Here is a 19,627-nt window from a genome sequence, read left to right on the forward strand (position 1 = left end):
GAGGAGAGCCTCATTCTGAGCCTGAAACCTTCATTTCAACAGGAAAGACATCTGACCACCAGCATTCACTGTTGCAGTCTATGACCATACAAACAATGAAATATTGTGGCTGAAGGTGTACTACATTGGTGTCTTAGGCATGACAGATACTACCCTGCAGCCAGTAAACTGACTTCAGCAAAATCCCTGGCTTTTTGTCAAAGCATTCACAATTGTACAGCTCCTCATCTCCAGTTAGGAGGCCTCTGTGCCCCAGCACCAGCTCCTTGTCTTTGTCATTTTGTTGTGGATGGAGTGATGCACTTCACTCATAAGAGAGAAGTAACAATTATTGATATAAAATGGTGATTTAACCAAGTTTGATAGTAAATGCAACAGTGGTTTAACAAGATTTGATGGCAAGCTTCACTTGGTATTTACTGCATAGAGGACAGGGTCAGACAAAACTGTCAGGGAAACCCTCCCGTTGAGTCATGAGGTTCAGGAAGGACCCCCTTACATTCTAAACTTCTCAGAGGGGAGTTTAAGTGTGGCTGGATCCAGACTTGGTCAACAGCTTATGTCTAAAGGATTATACATGCACAATCACTCCTTTACATCACTTAGCTCAGATTTCAAAGTTTAGCATGCTATTAAACACTTACTGAGAATCTGTTGTGGCAAGGAATCTCTCAACCTTGAGGAGTAACCTTGAGAGGCATCCACACTACAGGGGAGATCCTGGCGTGCAGCCTACTGCTGTGCAGGAGACCTCAGTGGGCCGTGGGCTGTCCACTATTTATGGAGTAAGATAATTGACTCATAGTCATATTTGCATACCGACTACAGATGTTAGCTTCTTCCAAATTTGACTTGAGTCCGACATTGACTAGCATGTGGTTAGGTGGGCGCATTGCTCAAGTTGATAGGCTATTGTGTTGTTACCTGTCTCCCCTGAATCCACTTTGAGCCAGATGCAGCCATCATGGCCAGATGCATCTACTACAATCTCCACTGGTGGTTATCACTTGACCACAGTTGCGGGAAATACAGATCAGGTTGGGGCAGGGGGGAGCACACCGCTGCACATTTACCATACTACACATCTCTCTGTCATGCCTCTGGACCTCAAACACAGGGTTTGGACAGTTTAGTCCATCAGCCTGGCATCCTAGGAAAGTAAGATTTACAAAGTCATGTTCTGTCTCTCTTTGAGTGTACTATTTCCCCTTCCTTCCCCCCACCCAGTGACTTTTGGATCCTTCTTTTGCCATTTTCAGCTGTGTTTGGCACATTCAAGACTTGGGAGCCTTGCATACTGCTGTCAGCTTTGTGAAGGTAGTTGGCTGATCAGAGAGAGTGGAGGTGCAGGACACGATAAGCATCTCACCTTGGAGAAAGTTTCAATAGGGGCCCACATCTGAGCAGATATGGAAGAACCCACACAAAAGTGACATTTGTGCTTGCCCCAATTCTTGTCGGGGGACCTTCTAACTGAAATACCAAGAAAAGTTTCAACAAGAGCTGGTGCCATCCCAGGCACTGAGTTGGGTCACACACCACACACAGCCACAGGAAAAGTAACCATATTCATTGCAGGGCACACATGAGTGGTGTGTCTATTCTCACCCCATCACCTCCAAAGCCACATCAGCAACACCCTGTACTATATGTCCCAGTGATAAGTGTAGCACTGGCAGCAAATCTCCTTTACTTGAGAGTGATGATATCTATGAATTAATTTTAAAAGCACAGAAGCAATTTGACAGCTCAACCAGCTCATCACATTCTCTTCCCAAAGGAGATCATCTTTGCACTTCCCCCTGCACTAAAAGGCCCAGAGGAGTTTGTCATATTTGCCTTTTGGTGGATGGACGATACGCATGGTCCTGCCAAGCAGTGCCAAGGTCCTGGCAAACCAGTGCCAAGAAATCAAAGCAGCACATGTTGAGGCAATAGTAAGACAGTGGGTTGCTGGTTTTTTTTAAGATTTGCAATTTGCAATGTTGTCATCCACAGGCAGAGCACATGGAGCAGAGGGAAGGAGCCCATCAGAGGACTGTCTGTCCATCTGCCCTCCCTAGTTGTGTTTTTTAGTGGTAGGCCAGGCTGTGGGACATGCTGAATGCATTTGTGGGCTAGCAGCAGAGATTCAAGGAAGCTCACAAACAGCCAGCGCAAGGAAATAATGAGTAGTGAGACTACAGATGCAGCAGTCCCAGATGCAATGCTAGAAAGACCAGAGGCCAAAAGGCATACCTGTGCAATGTTCATACATCTCCCACTCCAAGGACCTGAGCCCTGCTGACCTTTACTAGCATAAGCCAGAAAAAGCAGCTCAGCATCAGACACAGCCATGTGAGACACAGCCATGTGCTGCCTGCCGGGTGGGCAACCAAAGGGTCACAAGGTGAGGACAGGGCCATCTGCCAGCTAAATACTGAAGCACTTGCCCAGGAGAGGGTTTTGTCATCTCTCATGCCTAGCAGGCAGCCCCCTGGCAGCAGTGCTCAGAAGGAAAACCTATCCCTAAGTGATTTCAAGAGTCTGTAAATGCTGGGAAGAGGAGCTTCCTGGCCTTTTTGCTACAGATGTTTCACAGTACTGGCCAGGGGAACAAACTGACTTAAACAATGCAAGAAGAGAGGAGCAGCTGGCAGTAAGTTCAATGTGTAAGAGTTTTACACCAGTGTCTTATGTTAAGACATCTATCTGTTATACATATATGCTAAACTAAATGGGTCTGTTCTAGATTCCTGCAATATGATAACCAGATCTGAATGCTCCCTCCTCAAACTTACGCACAGACTTTCCAAGAATGTAACCCCTCTATTTGAATAGATTTGAGACAAGGCTTTTAAAATGGGCTACAGTCCAGACTTTGTTGACAACAGAACAACAACAAAGCCCAGCATATGAGCACTCTCACCTCAGGAATCATTTACTAAATACATCTTTATTAATAGTGATTGCACAAGTGAACAGAGATTTCTTGATGACACAACAAGATGGGATGATATTAATTCACAGAGCTCTGGTGTGCACACATAATCCAAGCACAAGAATACCTCTGTGTATTTTCAACACCCTCTAACCTCCATTCCTAAGGAGAAAGTTTCAAGGCTAACTAAAGCTTTAACACCAGATTCACATTTAGATGGTCGAAAATTGGATCTCCAAATCCTTTGCTAGTCTTGCAAACATCTGCAAGTTCTGAATGGGATTTTCTGAAGCACTCCATGTTGGCAAAACACTGCCCCAGCAAAAGTGGTGAAAGCTTCACCTCTGCATTTTCTGTCAGGTCTCATTTACACTTTTAAGGGTTGTTTCTAATCATGCAGAAGGATCCCATTTTAATGAATTAAAGGAATGAAATTCTAAGTTGCCTGGGAAACGTGAACAAGCCAACACCCAAATATGTATCTTCCCAGTAGCCAGCGACCCCACAGCTCTCAGGAGAAACTCCACTTCTGCACCAACCACAAGTTTCATTTGCTGAAAGAGATGTCTGCAGCTTCCCTGCAACTGAACTGTTTAGGAAGATCACTGTTGCCTTTGGAGTAGCATAGCCACCTTTCTCCATGCAATATGCTTCAGGTGATCTTCTATTTGTCTTGTGAACAAGCAGGTGCAGGAATCATAGTTTCTAAATGCAGATCATGGGGAAAAATCCTTATTTGTTCAGTCTTTTGATACATTACAGAGCAACAGGCAAAAAAAGCGGGTAACACCTAATGGCCAAGAGAAGAGACAAAGTGTGCATGCCATAAAGGCTGGTAGTAGGTGGGCAGAGTGGTAAGTTCTGCCACTGTTGAGCTGATCCTGCAGCAAGGTGAGGCCACAGAGCCGCGGTTTTGAGCATCCCATCTAAAAGGTATTTGTACTTTTTCTGATGCATGTGCTGTGTAATTGCCAGTTCTGACACATGCACGAAGTGATTTTTAGAGACTTTGTGGGTTTTACTTAGAAATGTAGATAAACTGAGTACTGATTTGTGTTCCTACTATAACTTCTTTTATAAAGTAGCATTTTAACTGACCAATCTGCCTTTTAAGTATAATCATTGTGCCAGAAGTACTATTTCCAATTTTAACTAATAATCTTGGCTGTTATTTTTATATAACCAGGCTACCAGTAAAATATTTATAACCCAATTGTGCAACCCCAATTCACTTTAGGACTCAGCTGCGCACTAAGTCCTTCTCTGATCTCAGCCGAATCTGTAACTGGTAAGAGTTGTATGAAGACAGAAAGCAGTAGTCAATGCCCGCTGTTACCATCATCTTCCCTCATTCCTGCTGTTGCTTCCCATCTGTACAATAGAGACCAAGCTCAAAGGCACCACCATCCTTTGGCTTTATACTTGTTGTATGCTACTGTGGGAGCACTGTCTACAAAGTGCTGTTCAGCCACATCTGTAACGCAGGGGTAAAGATCAGAATTGAACCCGTCACTGACACCACCAGAAATAACCACAGGAAGATCCGATCCAGGACTTGAGCTACAAATTTCCAGTCTTGGACAACCTGAGAAGGAGAAAGGGAGAACAAACAGAAACAGTAATGAGCCCAGTACTTCATTGATACTGCTACATATATTTCAGCTCCACAAATCTGTTTTTAAAATTAGAATTTTGTAGTGTCCTGTATCCTAAAACTGACATGGATCACCTTTTCAGCACCTATAGCTGCAAGTCACTCAAAACCCCAAAACAGTTTGGTAGTTTTATGCACATGGTAATCAGACTTCTTTCAGCCTGTGCAAAATCTTTTAGCTAAAAGTGCTGGAATTCCTCCAGGAGAGGTTGCTGTGCCTCTTGCATCTGTGAAGAGCAGGGACTCTCACAGCACAATACAATTCTCCTTGAAGCAATGCGTTTTCACAAAAAACCATATTATTTATCAAGCAAGGGAAGCTACCAGGAAATGTCTCAGATGAGAGCAGGAGGAAGATCCAAAGGGAAAGGCATGCAGAAAAGGTAAGAGCTTGAAAGCCTCTGCTGTCAAGGAAACTGTGATCCCTCCTTGCCCTCCCTTTACCTACCTGTCTGATGAAATGCTCCTTTTTAACATGCCTAGAAATGTATCGAATGGAGTCAGATGCCTTCTCCAGAAAGGCAATAACAATTCTCTCTCCATCTTTTGCTTGCCTGTGTTTCTGCTTCCCTGGGAGCATTGATTTCAAGGTGGTTTCCTTTTCTTCAGTCTCCGAGAAGGAGTAACGATCTACATGGCCCTTCATGCAGAGCAGCCGAGGCAGCTTCTGGAGGAAGAGTCTTTTAACCCAGGGAGCCATGGGATGGTAAGTTGCTGAGGAGCGGTGGTGGACATTGATAACAAACACAGTCACTATGATAGAGAGGGTCACAAAAATCATGATGAACAGCAGATACTCACCAATCAGAGGGATGACTTTGGAAGAAGAAGGGATTATTTCTTCAATCACTAAAAGGAAAACAGTGAGGGAGACTAGAACTGATGTAGACAATGAAAGCTTTTCTCCCTCATCTGAAGGCAGGTAAAACACCAGGACAGTTAGAAAAGACAATCCCAGGCAAGGGATTATTAAGAAAAGAGTGTAAAACAGTGGAAGGCGTCTCAAAACAAAGGAGTAAGTGACAAATGGGTAAGAGTACAGCCCGTCCTTCCTGTTGCCTTTCATACCTTTGGCGTTTAAGATCTCCCACTCCCCATTATCAAAGAAGTCTTTCCTGTCTACATTTTCATCCACTAAAATCAAGTCCACCATACTGCCATCATACGTCCATGACCCAAACTTCATGGAGCAGTTCTGCCTGTCGAAGGGGAAGAAGGTCACGTCCATCGTGCAGGAGCTCTTATAACTGGCTGGTGGTGTCCAGGTCACCACTCCATTGTACTTCACTATGACTTTGGTCATCAGGGATCCTTCAAAACGTCCATCAGCACTGGGAGTTGGACAGGAAGAAACAGTACCAAGTTCAGGACTACATTTGGCCCAGTCCTGCTGCCCCACAGCTATGCTTTCTATCCATCACCTGCAGCACAAGGGAAGCCAACATTTGTACTGCCTAAAGAAGCAACCTTCTGACAGCACTTGCAAGCTTCCTGGTGCCTGACATGCCTTCCCCAAGCTTTTGCTTAAGCCCAGAGCAAGGAGCCATGCTACTCACTTTTCAAATAAAACAATGTCAGGAAGCCACAGGGACTCAGAAGGGACACGGATGGCAGTGATCCCACCGTATTCCTCTGGATTCCAGGAGAGCTTGTGGTCAATCCATTCCTGTAAGAAGCCAGCAGAGTCCTCTGCCCACTCATACACAACAGCCTCATTCCTCCTCCCACCACCTGCCTCAGAGGGACTGCATTGCACAGCACAATGGGCAGAGCTTGGTGTATGCCTGCTCAGCTGCAGAGAGGATGCCAGGCAGGCATAGCTGGGAGATGTTAACCCCCACAAACACTGCCCTTCCAGCCACAGGTGGACCCCAGCAACCCATCCCTTTGCAGGCAAACTCAAGGCAGGCACTCCCGGAAAGCACTTGACCCGCTTCACTCACCACCTTGCCCAGCCCACCTGAGGGTAGTCCAGAAGGAAAGAGACACTTCCCTTGATATAGCACCTCTTCTTCCCTCTGACAACCAGCCTATGGTGTCTTTGGCTGGCACTGACCCCATAGAAGAGCCAGCTGGCATGGCTACTACTACCCAAGTGGCAGAGAGGTGGCCTTTAATTACTTTTCAGTGGAGACCTGGCTTTTTTCAGTGAACGGAATACAATACCTAATATCTCTACACTCTCTTTGCAAACCAAATAATTGTTCTTTCATCAGAAAGACCTGCACACTATTGCAGAAAAAATAATACAATGCTATTGTAAAGCATTTGGTTACAATCTTGAAAAGATAACACGAAAAAAACCAAAAGCATGGTGAGTCTTGTCCATTTTCATCATGCTGAACTCCAGAATCATTTTCCTCACCTCTTTTTGTTTTTCAGATGGGGAGATCCTAGCAAAGTGGCTCTAGCAACATGGAGATTTCCACAGAGATGCAGTGGAAAAGCAGCTCTCTGATCCCTATTCATTATTGATGAGGGTTTTCACTTGCCCACAGGAACAGCAGCAAGAGGAAGCAATAGCTGTAGAATGTGGTCAATACCAAGAAGCAGAAGGTCAACCACTTTCCATTAAGCTCCAGCACTAAGAGCTCCCCAGGGATGTGGGGGTCTCAGCCTTCTCTGAGCAATTTCCTGCATGACTTAAGGATGAGCCAAAAAGCTATATTCTATGCTTCTTCTCCCACCATATTTTTCCCCTCTCACTTCTTCAATTCCACATGCTTCTCACACCTATGCCTACAGAGACTTATTATTTCAGTCCTTTACAGTGTGACAGCAACCCAGATCCTCAGTAGAGACCTAAACACAGACAGCAAGAACAAGCATCCTCCTCCTCCAGGTGCAGGCAAGAGATGGGGCCCGAGGTCATGGGCAGGTGGTTGGTAGATTCCTCCTAAAATCTGGCCCAAAGCACAAGCAAAGGAGGCAGTTGCCCAGGGTGGTACCATAGCAGGATTAATGGCCCCACTACCTGCACCAGAAGAGATATGAACGCACTCTCTGAACTGCCCAAATGGCTGGTGTCAGCTATCAGGCACAGCCCTTCGCCCCTGGCTCCTCCTGCTGCTGAAGGAGGGATGGGAGTTGTTCAGGTGTGGAAAGAGATGAGGGGTCATTGCTGCTTTTAGCCTCAGCAGCAGGGACAGAGCACACCACATGCAGCATGAGCTGATGGGTATCTACCAGATGTTTCCAGCAGCCTGGGCTGTTAAGTGGGCACAGACTCACAAGTGTCCTGGACACCTCCTGTAATAGGTGCCAGGGAGCTTAGGCTGGAAACATACCTGTTATGCAAGAGGATAATGAGGGCTGACAGCAGCAGCCAACACAGTCAGCTCATAGCCTGCACTAACACAACAGAAGCAAATACCCTGTGAGCCACCTGGAGATAAAATCATCCCTCTGGAGTTGAATTGGAGCAGCCCCTTGGCCTGGGTTATTTGCTGCATCTGCACTACTCTTCCCTCCCCCCTGCCCTGCAATGAGTTCTCTCCCAGCTAAAGTGCTCTTTCTTCTCTGCAAGGCAAATGGTTGTGTGTCTTCTTTTTAGAGCAGAAAATAGATTGTGTGCAGACTTTGAAGATGAGAAGTTTAAAACAGGAATTGCCCTATGGGCTATGCTGACACAAGCTGTAGCAGCAGATGCGAAGGGCCCTTTCCTCTCTTCTCCCTTTCTTCCAAGCTGCCCCAGACCACCCACCCCCACCCACCCCCCTGCATTACTCTCCTCTTCCTGTCTCTGGGCTGTCACTCAAGTGCTTAACCCACAGCAAGCAGACCAAGAAACACTGGACCCAGATTCTCGACACTTGCTAGTAGACTCCATAGCTTGCTTGAACCCAGATACTTTCTCAGAAACCACTAAAAGCTCCTTTGCACCTTGTGTGTCTGCCTGCATGCACATCATCAAGTCCCACCATCTTGAGTATCTAGATATTCGAAGGTAAAAAAAAAAAAAAAAGAAAACCCTTGGATTTAAGTTTTGCTCACCTAAGAAAAGCCAGACTTTTGCAGAGAAATTATGACTGTGATTCCGACTCAACCTCTCACACCCCAGGGTGAGGACCAGACTCCCCTGACCTCCCCATACCCTGCAGAAGGACAGGGTCTGTGTCATTAGAGAGTTCTGGTTTGTTTAATGTTTTTCACTTTTCACTACCCAAAAGAAAAAGTTATTTTAATGCTGTGTAGTTTTATGGACCTTTTCCTAGCTGTTGTGCTTATGCACTCTAATATTCCCCCAAGCATTAGATTGCACATAGGACCAGTTCACACTGAGCCTACAGGAATACATGATTCCCAAAGCAGGATACCTGGGTCAGGCCACTATTAAGTGCTCAGCCTGACCTCCTGGGGGCATCTGCATGTGTGAAAATCAGAACCTGTGTCTCACTTATTTTCTGTTCCCTTTGCATGTCATTTGGGCCTTGATGTTCTCTGCCCCTCAGAGAAGCGGTATTAGAAACAGTAACAAGAAGTGAGAGCCCTGCTCAACAATTCTGAAAATCACAGTGCTGAGTTACCCCAGAGAGCTGCCCTGGATAAAATCTGAGCAGAGTCTCTGAGGGCCTCCAGAGAAATCACCATGTCTACAGTACAGACTCCTGGGTAGGTCCTTCTTTTAGCCACAGCATGAGGCTGAAGGATCAGATAAAGTGGTTTCCCCCTCATCCTCCTGCACACCCCAGATGCAGTGAGCAGATGGTGACATGTCCCTGCCTCCTGCAGTATGTTTGGAGCAACTTGCAGCAGAACCTGGTTTCCCACAGCAAGAGTGGTGACACAGGCTCCAAGCTATGACTCTGGGGAGGCCAATGCTGCAATTCAAAGAGGGTGCTCAGCATGGAAGGTCTAACCCTAAATATCCCCACACACATTTATGCAGCGATGGAGAGAGGATCAGTAGGTGTCTGTCTGTATTAGTGTCTCAGGCCTAATGCCTTTGAGCAGCCTGGACTTGCATTTGGCCTGCTAATGTGAGCCAGAATTTCAGGTCCCTGTCTTCTGCAGTCACTGTAACCTGGGTGAAGATGTCACCCAGCCTGGGGGATGAAGGTTGCTCCAGGGCATAGGAGACTTTGCTGCCCTGGATGGACCAAGCAGCCAAGTCTTCCCTGAGAAGGAGGAGATGGTCAGACCCAGGAATATTCTGTCAAAGGCTGCAAAAGGCTGTAAAATCTTTTGGGGGACACTTGCCAGAACAGAGAGAATGAGGAAGGTGAGGTGGGTTGATTCCATACCTGCAGACTGCAGGACTTGGACCTGCCAGGGGAGGTGGGTGCTGCAGCCTGCAAGGAGGCAGGGTGGGAATGGGAGAAGATAGACAGGGGGCAAGGGGTTACCCTTGTAGGAAGGCTCTGGTGTCTGCCCAAGTGGCTACTGGGAGTAAGGAAGCCAAGATCTGGCCCCGTGCACATGAGGGGCTCTGCAATTGCAGCTGAAGCTAGGGAAAATGTAACACTGCAGGTCTTTCAGGGCAGGCGCTCCGCAGTTGGATTCAGATCAGCAGCAAATTTCCCCAGCAAAAGGGGAAATTCCTGTCTTCTCTGCGGCGAGGTGAAGTCTGAGCTTCTCCCTCTTCAAGGGAGCGACCATATTTGCATATAATGTCCATACGGCCTTTAGGGGTCATGCACCACCCAGAAGCTCACAGTCACTGCAGCACTACAGGTAGCAGACTGAGAACAAAAACTGAGCCACATTGCTCCTCCACCAGCCCAGTGACCCCTGGGAATCACTTCCCGTGGCACCATTTCAAGTACGGCTTGGGTTTTATGTCCCCTGCGTAGGATCAGCTGACATGTTTATAGATACTCATATGGCTGAGAGACTTAAAATAATTGTCATAAGGTCAATAAACTGGTGCAATGTAATCTAAACCAAATGCAGTGTTCTTCAGCAGTGAAGAGAAAGGAGACCTAACAGTTCAACTTCCACCTTTCCCCCATTTGTATAATTTATTGTCACTTCGAGAAGCAATTATGTTAGAGAGATCTGATTAATTTGCTACAGATTTTAATTGGGCAAAGGGTGGGGGGTGAGTGAGTGGGATGTAACATGCTAGCCTTTTCTTTCTCTTTACTCATGCTGAAGAAGAAAACTATCCGGGGCACCACTCTTAACTCCAGCAAGAGAGACAGTACTTGCATGACCTCTAAGTCTGAGACAGGATAGTCCCTCAGGGCACACACAGCATCCCAGGGATAGCCAATGCAGTATTAGGGGATGTTGCTTCCCTGAAATACAGCTGGCTTGAGTGCACAGCTGGGGTACAGGCCAGGAGAAGAGGGTACCCTCTTTCCTAAAGGCCCATCTGCCTGCCTTTCTGCCCCTTTATGCATTTGCTGAATTGAGAGGAGTAAAGTAAAAACATCAGGCAGGGTAAAATGTACTGCTTTTGTCTGGCCACTTGGCGTCACGAAAGGGGGTGGATGGCGCGGTGTGCTGGGATGGCAGCTCAGCTCAGCAGCCCTGCACTGAAAGGGGAGGTCTGATTCGCTCTAATTTACCTGCTTCAGCCACACGTTCGTTGTCATCAGCTGATTCTTCTCATCCTAGGGTGACACAAAGTAGAGAGGATTGCAATACCAAAACAGGCAGCAGAAACAGCCCCTATGCCTGCTGAGTCCAGCCCTGTGCCAAGCAGAGGAGATCCCTATGGTCCTGTTTCCCCATGGGCCTGGTCTCTTCAGTCACTATTGGGGGAAGTGAACTGTCTTTCTAGGTGCTGTGCCTGCTCTCCCTGGGAGTTCCTGAGGCTGGAAAACTGAGGTCTGGCATTTCACAGCAGCCTGAAGGAATCATATGTCAAAGAGCTGGGAAGGCAGCAGGGCTCAGCCAGTGAGTGGGGTCAAGACACACATGTCTGTGGGCTCACAGGATGGCTCATCTCCCCACACTGCTTAGCTCGAAGTGAGTTTGGAAAGACACAAGCTGAAACATTGTCCTGAATATGTAAATAAAGCACAAAATTAGAGTCTGCCTTCCATGGCACATGGGGATGCTGCCAGGGACTCGGGGATGTGAGGAGCACACCATTGTGTGGGTACCTCTGGGCACTGTGCAAACTCCACTGTGCATTGCAGTGATGGAGGGGAAAAGGAAGGGAAACTTCTTGTGGGCAAAAGCATTGGATTGTGTGTTTTGCCTCTGGCGTCTTATCTGAGCGGCCAGCTGAGTCAACATATGAGCTGCCTTTGGCCTGGATACAAACTTGCTTAGAGTGAACAATGTCCAACGAGCTCTACCCTTCCTCACCCCTGTTCTGTAGCTGCCTTGAGATTAATTTGCAAACATAGGCACCAGGCACTGTCTGGCACGGACTGTTTGATTAACACCTGATGCAATGAGGCCTTATTCCCTGAGACCAGCAGGGAAAAAAAGACTTTCAGATTTGCTGCAAAACAAACAAGTCTTACAGCCCATGCTGTGTGTGAGCAGGAGGTCATGTTACCAGCACCGCATCATATTCAGTGTATTGTTGCCTGACCATCACTTTGCATTTCATGTGTCAGGATGCAAAAGCCAATGGCATCACCAGCCCTCCCAGGTGGATACACGACTGTCTATAAGAGAAGGGATGATTTACCAAGCTCAGCACAACACTTACCACATCCACAAGCTGTGATATCTTTAATCCAAAAAGGACTTTGATGGTGTCATTGGAGTTTTCCACAGGGCGGACCCATTTCTGATAGCCTTGAAATAAGTGCTTGAGGAGCGCATCCTCATTTTCAGCGATTGAACTGAAGGCAGCCACATCTGGAAGAGAGCAACAGAGAGTGGGAGCATGCCAGAAAGCAGACGTGGAGAATAGCATGACCTGAAGAAGGGAGGCAGAGTGATGATGTGAGACAAATTCACCTCAGGGTAGATATTGTCAGTAAAATCTGTAGGAATTCAGATGCACAGACTCTCAGCAGAGCCAGGGTGAGGGGAGAGAGGGGAAGGCAAGACAGCCCAAGCCCAACTCATGCACAAAAAAAAATCATCAGACCAGAGCAGTGATGACTTTGTACTAGGTTTCTGTTTTGTGTGGCCTTTTTTTCTTGTGTCAATGTATTTGCCCAGTCTTTCTTGTTTATTACTCTGCAGAAGATCCGCAGGCTTAGAGCATCAGGTGCTCTCTTTCATTCGAGTAGTAAATATCCATCCTGATAAATGCCACCCTGAGAAAGAGAATCTCTTTTTTCAGATACCTGTGGTGTACCACAGGGAGCTGGGGCTACAGAGGAAATCTGGTCACTGTGGGGCAATCCCTGGCTAGCTGTCTTGCAGCTAGAAACAGCAGCAATATACTCTTGCAGGGCATTGCAGGGCCCAGGGATTTCACTTGCACTTAGTTGGTTTCTATGGCCTGTCTAGGACAGAGGCTGCCCTGAATGAGGATCGAGGTGGTGGGATTTCCTCACTGGAAGCTACAGGGCTCTAAGCTGGATCTGAGGGAGCCTCATGCAGCACTTGGAAATGACTCCTCCTTCTGGGGTTAACCTGGGGATAGTAGCATATCATTGAGAAAACTGAATTCTCCCAGCTGGGGGGAGTGGGTTGGGTGGGCAACACCATTGGTGGAGCAAAAGGAGCTCATCTGGCAGCAGGAGGAGATGGGTGATGCAGCCAGGGCCACGTCTGTCTGCAGCCAAGCACAGAACCATTATGGTCTGTACCTGCAAGACTTGGGACTCCCCTGATCCCTGCCATCATGCTTCCCCCACTGCCACTACCATGAAAGGGGAAAGGGCAGTTAAGACCCTCCATCCTTTCCCAAATACCAGCCCCACTCTCCGTGATGCTGAGGTCCTGACACGACCTCCAACTCTTCCCTTGTGCACACACACAGCACCCGAGGATGAGAAGGATTTCACCTCTCTTCAAAGGCACCATGGAGGAAAAGGACCTCATGATGATCGGCCCTGTGCTACGGGTGTCACGGCCAACACTGCTGTCCTCAAAGCACATTGCTCGGGGCTCACCTTGTCCCCTCACCACCCATGTCCTGCCAGCCCCAGTGTGAGCAGGACACCTGTGCCTGCACTGCCAGGCATTAGGTGCAGGAGGGGTCTGCAGACAGAGGGTCGTGGCCAAGGGATGGCACGAGGACCGGGTGATGAGAGAGGCTTGGCAGGGGGACACAGCTGAGGGGCTCACATATGCTGTGCAGAAAACATCAGAGGTAAGGCAGCCCCCAACAGAGTCCCTGTGCCATGGGGAGAGAGGAAAGGCCATCCAAGCTCAGCAGTCCCTCCAGACAGAAAACTGGAGGCAGAGGGCAACACTCTGCCATGTGCATGGAGGAAAGGTAGTGACCACAGACCACTGTCCCAGTCCATGTCCTCTTCCCCCAGCAGCTGCTGCCCATCTCCTGGGCAAGACAGGCTGTACAGCCTCCTCTGCCTCGGTGGGGTCTGTTTGAGGCCATAGGTAGGGGGAGACCTGGCAGCAGCACAGCTGAAGGTCTGCCTGAAGCAAAACCTTGCTTCCAGACCAGAGCTTCCCATTGGACAAAATCATTCCCTAATGCAGTCTGGATTCTCTCAGGATAGCACAAAATCCAAGTGGCACTGTCATCCCCCACTTCCAGCCACAGCAAATGCCCATTCCTCTTTGAGAAGCTGTAAACTCTGAAGCCTAATGGTTGCTGTTCACAGGGTAACAATTACTTTACTGTCAGATATTCTAGCACAGGCTGTGCTTGTCCTCTATGGTTGGATGTGCAGTGGTGGTGGGGTTACCAGACCCTGGGGAGATGGAGGCCAGCTGGTCAAAGGGAGCTTTCACATTCATTTCCACCTGCTCTGCACCATAGCCAGGGACCGGCTCATGCAGCTGTCAATATAGTTTGTAGCAGCCTCTGTGGCACCCTGTGTCTTGCCGCTTTGTCACAAGCCTTTGAGGTCTGCTATTAACTGGGAAACAACAAATGCCCCATCTTCTTGCTCCAGGGTTTATTTTCATGCCAGGGCTAACCCCTAGCTCCACCACAGCAAATGGGGAACAGAGTCTGGCATCTGTCCTAGTAAACTGTGTTGCCTGCCCAAACATGCCAGAGAGGCATTGCATCCACATCCAGAGGAAGAGAAAGAAAGAATGCATTTTTCCCAGCTCACTACTGACAACCTCAGTGATCCAATCGCCTGACACGTAAGAGTCTCTGCAGACACCCCGGCTCCCAGCCCTTTCACTTTTCCTTTAGGAGGTTCATAATTGTGCATGGCAGTTAATCACAGGAAATTTAACAGGAAAGCTATTGAATAGAAAAAATCCACAACCCCAAAAAATGCAGGATCAAAACCAGCTTTGTCTTAATGCTGGAATACATTGCTTTGGGTTTATTTGAGTATAAATCCCCCCCCACACACACACACACACATGCAACCAGAAACCTCACAGGCATGGTGTTCGTGGCTGTGTATGAGCTCCCTCATAGAAGAATGGTGCTGTTTCACAGCCCATACCTCACGTGAAGTCCAAGGGCCCTAATGCTGTGAGAGGGTATAGCAGAGAGGTGGTAAAACTGGTTTTGGAGCTGGATGTGTTGATTCTTAGCTGCTGGGGAAGCCACAGAAAAGAGTGAAAAAGACTTGAGAAGTCAGTCTCACAAAGAAAGCCAGAAGGAACAAGATTGGTGCCATTATAAAACAGCCTCAGTACTTGCAGGAGGTCAGTTTAAAAGCAGAAGTTTTTAATGAGAAGGAAGACATATCAAGCAGGGAAAATAGCCTAACAGCTCATTTGATCAAGCCCTGTCTGATAATTAAGTTAGATAAAACCATGGAGAAAACACTGAACAAAATAGCACTGCCTTTGAAAAAAACAGAAATGGCTGTAGGACAGATGCATCCCTGAATTTACCATATGGTGCACAAAAAAGGCAAAAGTTGGGGAGCTCCCTGGCAGGCTACCGCACATACAAGTAACTGAGCACTGTTTGCCATCTCCCCTCTCCCCCAGGTTCCTGTTTCTCTCTGCAGTCTGTTCCTGGAGCAGTTCACTGCACGTGCAAGAGCAGGAGTGCTGCTTGGGCAAGAGAGTCTGCTACGCAAACATGAAAAACACCCCAAGAAATACAGACAGGACACTTAGCCTTTCATCAGCTCATCTGAGGCATTTAAGTTTTCCTCCTGGTGATGGAGATTCTCCGGTAACTCCCCTTAGCAGAGCAAGTCAAGCTTAGCATTTTTTTGTTGGCTTCTACCCAGAGACCACCCCCCCAACAGTTATTAAAATCTTACTGCCAAACTGGCTGTGGGTGCAATACAAAGACAGCCGCTGATGCAACCCTATTTTGCTAGTCAGACAGTGTTAAGAAGGGGACGAAGGGAAGACAGCACCTACCTTGTCCCAGCAAGCAGCAGCTAACTGGCCAGCAGAAAAAAAATATGTTGACCATCTGCAGCTCAGCTTGGAAGAAGAAGAAATTGCACTTACCTGAGCGACTCAGACACAGCACAAAGAGCACTAGGCAAAGCATCACCATGGCTTTTCCTTTAAATCTGATCTTTTCTTTTTATAAGCAAATCAGTCTCATCCTAAAAGGGGACTAAAACAATCTAGTTAAAAATCAAGGCAGACAATTGAGTCTGCAAGGCAAGACAGCACCTTTCAGCCTTATCTTGCCTCATTATGACGCTCGGTAAAACACACTTCATTGATTTTCAGTCAGCTGTCATATCCCGTAAGCCTAAAACAGGGCTCTGGGTCCTAAACTCTGACTGATTTGTTTGTGGCTGTATTTGGGTGGCTGTAGCCACTGTAGTCTAAGATTGGAAGTGAGGCAAGGTTTTTAAGGAGGAAAAATGTCTTTTATTATGCTGCTGGTTACAGCTGGGGAAAAAAACAGGCTGCAGATCAGACCCAAAGATAGATCACATGCCTGAAAGATTGTCTGTTTGCTCCAGCTGTATCAGTTGGTCTAATAAAAGAGTCAGCCTCCCTACAAACCTAAATTAGCTTATTCATCTTTCATACTACACCTGATGTTTTACAGCTACGAAATGGATTTTGGATTTTTTTTTTTTTTTTTTTTTGAGGAAAAAATCCACTAAGATATAGGTGGGAAAACATGGATGATTTCTAAATTTATATCTCATCACTCATACACAAAAACATCTCAGACAACAGCACAGAAATGCTTGCACAATACTATCTATTGGCACAGCTTAACAGCGTATGTTGCCCTAAGGCCTTGTGTTTAGCAATGAGAGTGGTGGGGCCTTTGATTATTTAGCCAGTTCCTTTGTAGGTGTCACTCATCCCCAGCAACACCTTGGACAGGGCTCCTTTCAGAAGCCACCAGAAACTGCTGATATCAAAAGGGACACGGGTTCCTCTTTTCCTGTCCCCTGGCCACTCGTCTGCCAAGGGATCTCAGAATCTTCTCAGTTTTCTTCCCAAATGAAAGTCACTTTGCCATCTCTCTGCAGAAGAGCTTTTTCCCTGAAGTTCTGAAGTTCAAGGAAGAATGGTGCAAAATTCTTTTAGTTTGTACCCAGACCTCAAACTCCTCCTTCTTTGATTTATTCTTTCTGGCTATTTAATTGCCTGCTGGCTTTTGTATGAGAAGCCTGTTTTTTTCAGCAACAGCTGGGCCCATTTCTTGCAGTGGCCCAGATTTTGGTACAGCCATAAGCTATGTGATTCAGGTTTGCCGTATCTAAGGTCCTCACAAAGGACTGATAACTGGCAGCTGTAACCTTATCAGATTATTATTATTCAGCTTCCTTTAATGAAAAAGATGTCATTTCAGTATGGTTCAGAGTCACGTTGCTGCTACAAGTAACCTTCTTGCAGCGTCCTACCACCTTATTTGTGCTGCTGTGAATTTGCAGGCTGCCTCATCCGTAGCTCTCAGGCAGGCCACTGGCAGCAGCTCAGGGGATTTGCCTTTTCCACTACTGTACTACACATGGGAAATCTGCAAGGGCCCTTGTTAGCTCCTCGGCTCTGCTGGTGTTCACCTGGCAGGGCTGGAGGAGCAGCTGGTTTCCTCTGCACTTTTCCTCATCGCAGCTGCAGAAAGCAACTCAAAACCAACAGTGCTATCAAGAGACTGTCTTGAATGAAGTGTCTTATCACCAGCTGCTGTCACTACCAGATTGCTTGGTTTACCCATTAGATCCAGGCCAGGCATAAGCACATGACTCATCGAGGTTCACAGTAAGTGTCCCTTTTTTATCCTGGCATCAAGAGAACAATGGACGTTTGACTGGAGTGGTGCAGACAGCACCACAACCTGCCATAAAGCTGAGTGTGGACTAAACACAATTATTCTGCCTGATGCAATTTTTTCTGCAACAAAGCTACTCCATAAAAATGTTCTGTGCAGACTATCCTGTGCTTTCCAGGATGTTTCTGGTCCTGTACAGAGCTCAGCACCCTCAGGCATCATCCATCATCTTTGCTGAACCACAGCTTCATGACTGGAAGCCCCAGCCTTTGCCCACTGACAGGTCTGATCATAACTACTGCCTGAGATTGCATCCAGGCATTTAACAGCTTTGTTAAACAATGCTGTATCACAGACTGGAGAGACACTTGTTTTCTTAAGGCTTTAGACTGCTACCTTGAAGTAATGTAGTTAATCTATTAGCTGGCTATAGGAGTAGGATTTTTGCTACTACATGGTAGTTGCTTCGAGGGAAATAGGATGTATGCTTGCTTTACCATTGTCTCCACACACTGCCTAGACTGTGACAAGAGGTAAGGACCTAGCTTGCCTCGTCTTTGGCTCTCAGAGTTATTTGGCAACCAGAGGAGGGTATTGGAGAAATAAATTCTGTCTGCTTGGTGATGATGCTTTCTGTTTCCAAGTCTTTATTCAGCCTTGCTCTCCAACGTCGTGGGAAGGGAAGTATGCATGAATACTCCATTTTACCAGCCAGACCATGAAGCATGGGGACCATCCACCTTGAGATAGCAAACAAATTCCTGGGTAAAACTGGAATCTTCTCTGTTGAGAAACTGCCTTTGCTTTTCTACAGGTTTCATGGAATTTGTAATTGACATGAGACTGCACTTCCATGCTGTAAAGAGCTAAGAGCTGCCTGAGCACAAGCAATGCTGGGACTGGGCCTCACTCTCTGGACAGCTCAAGCTCCTGGTGGAAAAAAAAAGAGAAATCCACCTAGGGGCTGTGATAGATGCGCTTGACCTCTTAACCAAACTTGCAGTAGTTTGGTACAGGCTCCAAAAGAGGTAAAGGTCTGAGCCATAGCTGGGCCAAGAATACCTCTAGAAAACCCACAAAGGAACAGAGTGACCCAGTGAGCGTAGATGCCTATGAGCTTGGAACACCGATCACATGATTAACACATGAATAGCGGGTGGTTTTTCCAAGACTCATTTATCAAGGAACAAAGAAAGTCGTGTGCACAAGGAGTCTCATGCATACCTTTCCCAGTGTATGCAATTTGATTACAAGCCAACCAATTCATTCCATAAATATGACAGCCTAAGTGAGCTTTCTTTAAGCTCTCCCTGCTGGGCAGCATGGCTGCATGGCAGTGATCTCCCCGTGAGTGGGGACGCCTTTCAAGGTTTGAGATTCCTTACCCAAGGTAGAGAGACGCCTTTCTCACAACAGATTCTCAGTAAGTGACTAATAGCATGCTGAATTAATACTGGTGAAACATTACTAATCCATGTAGTGACTCAATATTAATTATTACAAACTTTGCATATATAATCCTTTAGACATAAACTGTTGGCCAAGTCTGGGACGAGGAGTGGATCCAGCCAGTCCTAGGCTCCTGTCTGAGAGGGAGTTTAGAAAGCAAGTGGGTCCACTCTGAACCTTGTGACTCAATGGGAGGCTTTTCCTTACCTTTTTGCATCTCTGGTCTCTGTGTAAATCATTCTAGCTCAATTCTAACTCAATTTTCCTTTGTATGTTTCTCCCATGTAGTAAATAGTAGAGTGAACCTTGCCATCAAACTTTGTTAAATCATACTTTTACAATGTCGTATTAAAACCACTTTTGCTAATACCTTTGATGGTGATTCTTTAAGCTATCTAAATCACTCCTCCACCACAGAGGCACAAATCCGTCAGTT

The 19,627-nt window shown here is 46.9% G+C and overlaps 1 protein-coding gene across 3 annotated transcripts; it reads right to left on the reverse strand.

Annotated features, from left to right (window-relative positions):
• Window positions 1–3,715: 3,715 nt before the first annotated feature.
• LOC126036304 (neuronal acetylcholine receptor subunit beta-3) lies at window positions 3,716–16,298 on the reverse strand. 3 transcript variants are annotated; one of them, XM_049795897.1, is made up of 7 exons: window positions 16,005–16,298; window positions 12,187–12,338; window positions 11,087–11,131; window positions 6,131–6,240; window positions 5,376–5,905; window positions 5,023–5,288; window positions 3,716–4,505 (listed from the first exon to the last, which is right to left on the reverse strand). In XM_049795897.1, the coding sequence occupies exons 1-7, from the start codon at window positions 16,051–16,053 to the stop codon at window positions 4,371–4,373; spliced, it is 1,287 nt and encodes a 428-aa protein (XP_049651854.1). In that variant the 5' UTR covers window positions 16,054–16,298; the 3' UTR covers window positions 3,716–4,370. The 3 variants fall into 3 exon arrangements, with proteins under 3 accessions (XP_049651854.1, XP_049651855.1, XP_049651853.1); XM_049795898.1 differs by lacking the exon at window positions 5,023–5,288; XM_049795896.1 differs by having other exon boundaries at window positions 5,023–5,905.
• Between the last annotated feature and the right edge of the window lie 3,329 nt (window positions 16,299–19,627).

Source organism: Accipiter gentilis, chromosome Z (genome assembly GCF_929443795.1).
Source record: "Accipiter gentilis chromosome Z, bAccGen1.1, whole genome shotgun sequence".
NCBI lineage: Eukaryota > Metazoa > Chordata > Aves > Accipitriformes > Accipitridae > Astur > Astur gentilis.

Bases quoted from the DNA above. Each gene is read 5' to 3' on its own strand.
- LOC126036304 (XM_049795896.1), bottom strand. From the start codon at position 16,053: ATGGTGATGCTTTGCCTAGTGCTCTTTGTGCTGTGTCTGAGTCGCTCA. The intron at 12,339-16,004 runs GTAAGTGCAATT...GCTCTCTTCCAG, and splicing joins GCTGTGTCTGAGTCGCTCAG to ATGTGGCTGCCTTCAGTTCA. The intron at 5,906-6,130 runs GTGAGTAGCATG...TCCAACTCCCAG, and splicing joins GACATTGTTTTATTTGAAAA to TGCTGATGGACGTTTTGAAG.